This window comes from Parus major, chromosome 22, assembly GCF_001522545.3.
Source record: "Parus major isolate Abel chromosome 22, Parus_major1.1, whole genome shotgun sequence".
NCBI lineage: Eukaryota > Metazoa > Chordata > Aves > Passeriformes > Paridae > Parus > Parus major.
The window spans coordinates 279,345-287,617 of NC_031790.1; the positions used below are offsets into that span (position 1 = coordinate 279,345).

General features: G+C 59.5%; 1 protein-coding gene across 1 annotated transcript; it reads right to left on the reverse strand.

Moving 5' to 3' along the window:
- Nucleotides 1–532: 532 nt before the first annotated feature.
- On the reverse strand, nucleotides 533–7,907 carry MXD1 (MAX dimerization protein 1). The gene is made up of 5 exons (XM_015648769.1): nucleotides 7,798–7,907; nucleotides 7,618–7,714; nucleotides 5,070–5,099; nucleotides 3,948–4,062; nucleotides 533–3,617 (listed from the first exon to the last, which is right to left on the reverse strand). The coding sequence occupies exons 1-5, from the start codon at nucleotides 7,868–7,870 to the stop codon at nucleotides 3,201–3,203; spliced, it is 732 nt and encodes a 243-aa protein (XP_015504255.1). The 5' UTR covers nucleotides 7,871–7,907; the 3' UTR covers nucleotides 533–3,200.
- Between the last annotated feature and the right edge of the window lie 366 nt (nucleotides 7,908–8,273).

Here is an 8,273-nt window from a genome sequence, read left to right on the forward strand (position 1 = left end):
CCATGAGTCCCACATCCTCCTGTGCCACCGTGTGTGCCCCAAACCCCCGTGTGCCACCCTGTGTGCCACCCTGTGTGCCCCAAATCCCCGTGTGCCACCATGTGTGCCACTGTGTGTGCCCCAAATCCCTGTGTGCCACCATGTGTGCCACTGTGTGTGCCCCAAATCCCTGTGTGCCACTGTGTGTGCCCCAAATCCCTGTGTGCCACTGTGTGTGCCCCAAATCCCTGTGTCACTGTGTGTGTCACCATGTGCCACCCTGTGTGTCACCCTGTGCACCCCAATCCCCCGTGCCACACCCCGTGTGTCCCAGGCTCCGGTGCCACCCTGCACTTCCCAGAGCTCCGGTGTCCCCTGGGGCAGCTCTGGGGACACAGCCCAGGGACAGGACGAGGGACAAAGCCCCAGCCCAGGGACAAAGCCCCAGCCCAGGTGGGACCTCCTCACCCTCCACAGGTCCCCGCAGGACCGTGGATCTCCAGCCCCACCATCCCCTTCCTGCTCCCTCCCCACGGCAATTCCAGCTCCTGCCTCTCTTTCATAACGAAATAATTTATTTCCTAACAATCAAACAAGACAGAAATATCCATGGACACAGCAAAGATCTCCTAAAACATGGAATTCCTAAAAAAAAAGCACCATTCTATTGGCTTGACACGGGGATCAGCCCAACAATGGGATATTTACAGCAGGAACGGCTGGAAATGGGATCCGAGTCCGCTCCCAGCTGCCCAGCGGAGCCAAGGCTGGGGTGGATCCACTTCTTGGGAAGCAAAAAGAACAGAAAAAAAATGATGGAAAAGCACGAAAAAGAGGGGTACCAAAGAATGATAAAGGAAAGGTTGAGTGGAGATGGGATGGCTCCACTGGAAAAATTCAGGGTGAAACGTTCTGGTGCTTCCTGGGAGCTGGCGGTTCGGGATCTGCCTTCCAAAAGGAAAAAGAAAGGAAAAACAGCCCAAAATCGGCTGGTTTTGATTCCCACCCGTCCGTGCCCCAATCCGACTCCCCGCACTCCCTGGATTTCTGTCACAACCTATAAAAAAGTCCTTCCTGCAGCTTATTTGATAGGAATGCTGGTGGATCAGTGAATTCCAGGTAAGGCTGGCACCACCACTGGGGACCCGGGGGTTCCGGGTTAGTGCAGAGTTCTGGGGTTCCCGGAGCACAGCCCGACAGTGCAAAGGGCTCAGTCTGGGATAGGAAAGGGAAAAAAGGGGGAAAAAAAAGGCATTGGGAACTCAGAAAGGCACAAAGCTGCCAAAACCCCTCATTTGTGCTGAGGCCAAACCTCCAGAATGTTCAAAGCCAAGCAAAACTCAACCAACGCTTTGTGGCTCTGGAAGGGCCTTCCCAGTGCTGGGAATCGCCTGTCCAGAGGGTTCCGCTGGGATTCCCCAGCTGAAGGCAAAAGCCACCTGAGCCACTGGCCCCCACGGGCTGATATTCCTCTTTTCCTCACTGTTTTCCATCTTTTTGCCTTTTTTTTCCCTCTTTTTGACCACGCAGGGGGTTGAGCTCAGGTACCCCTGGTCTGTGGCAATGCCAGAGGGTGGAAAATTCCAGCAGCTTGAAAGGAAAATTCCTTGTGGTTTGGGGTTTTTTTTGTTTTTTTCTCTTAGGAGACAGCAAATGGAAAAAGACAGAATCTGGGGGATTTGGGCAATTTGTGGGGTCTGTGGGTGGCTTCCCACTTCCCTAAGTGAGCCAGGAATGGGATTGGGGTGTTGAAAGGAAAAGGGGAACAGTAAAGGAGAAAAGAAGGAAAGGAAAAGCAGGAAAGGAGAAAAGGGAAACAGGAAAAGGGGAAAGGACAAAGGAAAAGCACTGGAGTCTCCTGCTGCTCATCCCCTTGCACTCCATGGAGCATCTCGATGCCTTCCAGCACTGGTGATTCCCAAAAGGGACTGGCAGAGGGTCAGGGTTTGTATCCCAGAGCTGGGAAAAGCCCTGCAGAGCTCCTTGCCCACTCCTCACCAGGACCTGGCCGGATCCAGGGGGCTGGAAAAGCCCTTGGAGCACTCCAGGGGAAAAGGAAAGTGCTGGAAGCAGAGCTCTCAACATCCCCAGAGCATCTCAGGAGCAGGGAGTGGTGGGAATGCTCCCTGCAGTGCATCGGGAAGCGAACCCTCACCACTGGCAGCTGATGTGTGGGTTCAGAACTGCTCAGAACCCCCCTGAGCCCGGGGCTTCCCTCCCTGTGGTGGCTCCTGGAATCCTCCACGAGGCTGGAAAAATCCCGGATGGATGGACACGATCCAGGGAGTCCCGTGGGGTTATTGCTGGGCAGAGGCATCATCTTTGTGCTGAAGGGGTGGAGAGAGGCCGTGGGCTCCCTCCGAGGTAGAAAGAATTGTCCCCGAGACAAGAAGCGTGGAAAGGGAATTCCAGGGCTCTGGAACGCCGCGCCACAAAGGGAGGTGGGACGTCCCTTTCGGGTTTAGGGAGGGCAGAATCTTCCCAGCCCGGAGGTGAGGGGTGAGGATGGCTCTGAGCGCTGCTCCCCACGCCAGGAACGCTCCGGGACGACACGAGGGCTGGGATGGGGTGTCCCTGAATATTTAGAGTCGGGGGAAGGAACCCCCGACTGAGGCTGATCCCTGTGCCCAAAATGCTCTGTGTTCCCAGCCTGGCTCCGCTCCGTCACGGATGGAAACTCCACAAAGGACCGGCTCTCTCTTCGGATCCACTCCTGGATCTCCAGTTTCTTCGGTCCTGAGGATTAGGAACACGACGTTGCCACCCAAGCGTGGAGAAGATCGGGAATAGCGGGCAGTGACAGCCTGGGAAGGAGCCCGGGGAAGGCTCTTGAGGTCGCTGTTATTGCCAGGATATTCCCGGGCGCTTCAGGCGTGGCTGGAATGTGGGGCCTGGCAGAGAAGGTTCGGCCAGAGAGGCTGGCGGTGCAGACGGAGCCCGGCGGTGCAGACGGAGCCCGGCGGTGCAGACGGAGCCCGGCGGTGCAGACGGAGCCCGGCGGTGCAGACGGAGCCCNCGGTGCAGACGGAGCCCGGCGGTGCAGACGGAGCCCGGCGGTGCAGACGGAGCCCGGCGGTGCAGACGGAGCCCGGCGGTGCAGACGGAGCCCGGGAGCGGCTGGAGCTGTGGGATGTTCGGTGTTTCCGTGCAGGGAATGCTGGCAGGGTCGGTGTGCTGGGCTAACGGGATCCCACGGGGACGGCGGCCGCGGGAACAGCTCCCTATATCCCGACGGGAAGCTTACGGCTGCCGGCCAGCCTGGCCCTGGGCCCGCCGGAGCTGGAGTATCCCTCGTCGCTGCCCAGGCTCTGGAGGCTCCCGCGCTCGTCCGAGTCGCTGGGGCTGCTGCTGCTCCAGTCCAGGTCGGCGGGGAGGTCGTCCGTGCTCTCCACATCCACATCCATCTCTTCTGCCGGAGGAATGGCAAGGCTTGGAGCTCCAGCGCGGCCAGGCCTCCCGCCCCGGAGCGGGCTCTCACCTCGATCCGAGTCGGAGCGCTCGGAGGAAGGGCTGGAGCCGATGCTGTCTATCCTGACCCGCCCCATGCCCAGCTTCTCCAGCTGCCGCTGCAGGTGCCGCTGCTCCCGCTGCAGCTGCTCCATCTGGTGCAGGGCCCGGCGCTCCTGGTCCTCCAGCTTCTGTGGGGGGACACGGCACCTGAGCTCTGGGATTCCTTTGGAACCACACGGCATTCCTGGCACCCTGAGCTCTGGGATTCCATTGGAACCACACGGCATTCCCAGCCCAAACCACCCCAGCACAGCCACTGCCGGCTCCCGAGGGGCTCCCGTCTTCAGCACACTTGGGATGTGGAGCTGTATGGATTTCAGCTCTCCCAGTTATCCCAGCCCAATCCCAGCCCTCTCCCAGTTATCCCAGCCCAATCCCAGCCCTCTCCCAGCCCATGCCCCGTCCTGGATGCTGCTCTCAGCCCCGATCCCAGTGCCAGATCCCATTTCTGGGCTCACCTGGATGTGCAGCCTGGCCCTGGTGAGGAGGCTGAGTGTCGTGTGCCGCCCGGCCGCGGCCCCCAGCGGCACCAGCCCCTTCAGCCTCTCCAGGCACAGCCGGAGCTGGGCACGCCTGGAACGGGAGCACACAGCTGCATCAGCTTCCCAAACGGCATTCCCACCCCTCTGCTGTGCAAAAATGGGGTGGCAGGAGCTAAACCCAACCAGGAGCCTTCCCAGCCTCCATGGGCTTCCAGAAACCGGGAGAAAAGTGCAGCCAGGCAAAAAGATGCCTTGGGAAAACCTCATGGATGAACCCTGCTGCCATCCCGGGCTCTTGGGATGATCCCAGGCAACGACCTCAGAATTCTGGGTGAGAACATCAACTTTTGGTCACTCTCTTCCCCAGAAGGGTCCATCTCAGGAGTGCTGTTTGGTTCCTGCTGACAGCTGAAGCCCCCCAGGATAACACCCAGCTCCAAATCCCTTGGCAGTGCTCCCTTTCCCTATTTTTAGCAGGAACAGGATTGTTTTGGATACAAAACCCCAAATCCCTGCAGGAGCACTGGCTGTGCTGCAGGAATCCTCCCTCTTCCTGTAACATCTGGGTTTTCTCTGCTCTGACAGGTGGGACATGAATGCTGGAGGGAAACTCCTCGAGGAAATCCCTTTATCTGCAGGGATGCCCCCAGCACATCCAGGTTTCCCTGTGCCCATCACTGCAATCCCCACATGTAGGTCAGATCCTCTGGAACCACATCCTGATCCCAGGCAGCTCCAAACGGATTTTGCAATGACCTGCTGGTCTTGTTTGGGATGTGCTGGGAGTGACCTGGGATTTCCTCACCCAAAGGACCTCGGGATGACAACACAGGCAAAAAAAGTGGGATTTACTCGGGATAAATCCCAAACTGCAACTGGCTCAAAGATGTGAAAAGGTAATTTCCCTGAAGAAGCAGAGTGGGAGCTGGGACATCATTCCCAACAAAACTCAGGTGTGAAAAGGGAATGCTTTAATCCTTGATGTCCTTTATCCCATTCCTTCCCTCCCACACTCCCTCTCAACCCATCTCAGGTGGAATCCCCTGGAAAAGCAGTAATTCCCCCCAGCCCAGCTCCTGACAACCCTCTGGCACTCACCTGTTCTTTTCCATCTCATTGTGCGTCGACCTGGGAAAGAAGGAAGAAGTTATTAATTCCTCTGGCTGATTAGGGATTAACAGTTGGGATTAACATGTGGGAATTAGCAAAGGCTCCCTGGAAAACCTGCAAACCCAGGGGGCTTCCAGAGCTCCATACCCAGGGATGGGGAATGGCAGGATGCAGACACAGAGACTGCTGGATAACTGGCAATAAAGGGGTCAGAAAAACCATAAAATGGGAGTTGAAACCAGAGGCTCAATTTTTAGAGCTGAGATTGTGATCAAGAGCTCATCCCTGTCCCTTGACCTGCCAGGAACATAACGTGGAAAAAGCTCCCTGTGAGCACAGAGCAGCTCTGGAGGAGGCCCCAAATTCACACATTAAACCCATGAAAAATCCCCCTGAAACTCCCAATCCCCACGGAGCTGGAAAAAGGTGGAAAACACAAGCCAAGACTGACTTTCCCTCCACAGGAGACCAAACAGTTCGTGTTTCCAGGTGCTTAGGGAAGAGCTGCCTCCTGACTTCCCAAAACCTCCAGAGGTCTCAGGAAGCTGCACTCTAATTTGGGAAAATGTTGATACGTGCCAATAATGTTACATAAACGTGGGAATAACCCACAGGCTTTTGGATGTCTACTGGGATGGCCCCACAGGATCTGGGAGTGCTGGAAAAACCAGGGATATCACTGAAGGGAAAATGAGGGATGTCACCTTCACTTTTCCAGCAGCCTCTCCTGATGGATCATCCTGCTCCAGTGGCTCTGCTGGCTTTCTGGCAAGATCAGAGCCTCATCTCCCACATTCCCAGAAATGTTCTATCCCAGCAGAGACACTTCCCACCCCAGTGAGATTCTCCTGGCACAATGGAAGGCCTCAGCCCTCTGGCTCCTGTGCAGTCTCTCCAGTAATTTTTTCCCTGGATAAATCTGCATGTTTCACACCCAGCCCTTTACCAAGGAGTTTCCATGGGCTGCAGACTCGGGAGTTTTCCCCTTGATTCTAAATTACCCAAACACTTCCTGAGCACTGAGGGGTGAAGCTCCCACCACCTCCACGCTCATTAATTAAAAATCCATCCTCTATTCTGCCTGGATTCTACCTAGAATGGTTACTTTCTCTTTTGGACTTGCATTCACCATCACCAATATTTAGCAAAAATAATAATTAATTGATGGATTTTAATTTTGGCTGAAATAAGCAGGGGGACAGAGGGGATGGCAGCTTCACCCTGGGGCAGGTGGAGCTCCCATATCAGCTCCCACATCCCCTCCAGGGCGAGCTCCTGCCCACAGAGTCACTGGTTTGGATTCCCACCAGTTTGAACCTCACCAGCCTTCCCTTCAGAATGTGATTTTTATCCCTGAAAACCGTAATAGATTGGCCTGAAGCAAACAAAATACCCCGAGAAGGAAAACCCAGAGCGTGTCCAGGCAGGACAAAGCTGGATTTGAGCCCGGCAGCTCCAGGCCCCTCGAGGGGCTCCTGACACCCCAAAACCCCCGCAGGGGATCCACCCCAGCCCCGGGGACACAGGGAATCCCAGCACGGGCAAATCCAGCTGGATTTGTTCCGGCAGCTGCCAAAGGTCGGCCGTGAGGCGTCGCACAGACGGGATCGAGCAGGAAAAGAGTGACAGATGTGGTGCCATCACAGCCTGGCTCCTCCCTGGCACCATCCAGCGCTGCTGACGTGTTGGGATGGACCTGCTGCTCCTCACGGGGTCCCCTCGGCTGGGGACACATCCTGGAGCCAGCCCTTCCCAAAATCAGCCCAGGGTTCCCCCAGCACGGGGATCAGAGGGATTTTAAGGCTGTTAATGTGGTGGAATAAAGCCTCCAAGATGTGGGATTTGCTCCTGGAATTCAATGTGGGTGCTTGGAGGTGACTTCAGCTTGGAGAAAAGGTGGTTTAGGATTTAAAATCAGCGAGGAGGAAGAGGGAGAAACAGCCAAGGAGGGCCAGTGGGAGGCTGTGGGTGGGTTTCAGGGTGGAGAATTAAGGAGGTGGCAGGAGGGTCCCCTCCAGCCCTGCCAGGCCTCCCTGGGCCGGCCAGAACGGTCCCACCCACGGTGTCACACCCGGTGACAGGAGGACTTTGGTGACAGCAGAGCCCCACCCAGTGCTGTCACACACCCGGCGACAACAGGACCTCACCGGGCAGGGTCACCTCAGACGGGAGCGCTGCCCGGTGCTGTCACACACCCGGTGACAGGAGGAGCTCCCTGTCCCCAAAGCCCCCAAAGGAGGGTTCCCCCCGCCCTGTGACACCCCCGGTGAGGACGGGGGGCACCCAGCAGAGCCCGGCCCGGCCACAGGCATAGCGGGGCCCCCCGAGCCGTGACACCCGGCCACAGCAGCCCCGGGGCCCGTCACACACCGGCACAGCCGGGGACAGCGGGGCCAAACCGGAGCCGGTGACCCCGGCCCAGCCAGAGGCCCAGGGACAGCGGGGGCTCAGCGGGCCCGGCCGCACGGTGCCCGGAGCTGCCCCGGCCGGGCCCTTTCGCTCCGGTCCCCCCCGCCCCGCCCGGTGCTGCCGTCACCTGCCGCCGCTGCCGCTCCTCCGGGCCTTGGCGCGGCGCCGCGGGGCCTCCCCGTCCTTCCCGCCGGGCCGCAGCGAGGCGTAACCGTGCTCGGCTTCTGCGGAGACACAACGGCGGGCGCGGGTCACCGCGGGGCCCGCCCGGGGACACCGGGGGTACCGGGAGGGGCGCGGGGGGTACCTCGCTCCCGCCGCTCCAGGAACTCGGCGGCCTCCAGCAGCATCTGGATGCCGAGGCGGGGGGGGGCGGCCATGGCGGGGCCGGGACGGGCCGCGACCGGCGGCGGGGGGGGAGCGGCGGCCTCTGCCCGCCCCGAGCGCCGCTCCGCCAGACCCCGCGCGCGCTACGCCCCCACCGCCCCTCATTGGCGGAGGCTGAGAGAGGCCCCGCCCTCCGCCGCCGCTGATTGGAGGAGGAGGCGGAGGTCCCGCCCAGCGCCTCCACGAGCGGCGGAGTGGGGGCGTGGCCGCGCCTGAGGACACGCCCCCCGCTCGCTGCCATTGGGCGAGAGCGCCACGCCCTCCTGCCATTGGCCCGGCCCCCGGCGGCGCCCCGCCCACACAACCGGCCCCGCCCTGCCGGCCGCACGCGCTGCCCTGACTCACTTCCTGCCGCTCAGCCAATGGCGGGGCCGGACGGGGAAAGGGGCGGGGCCA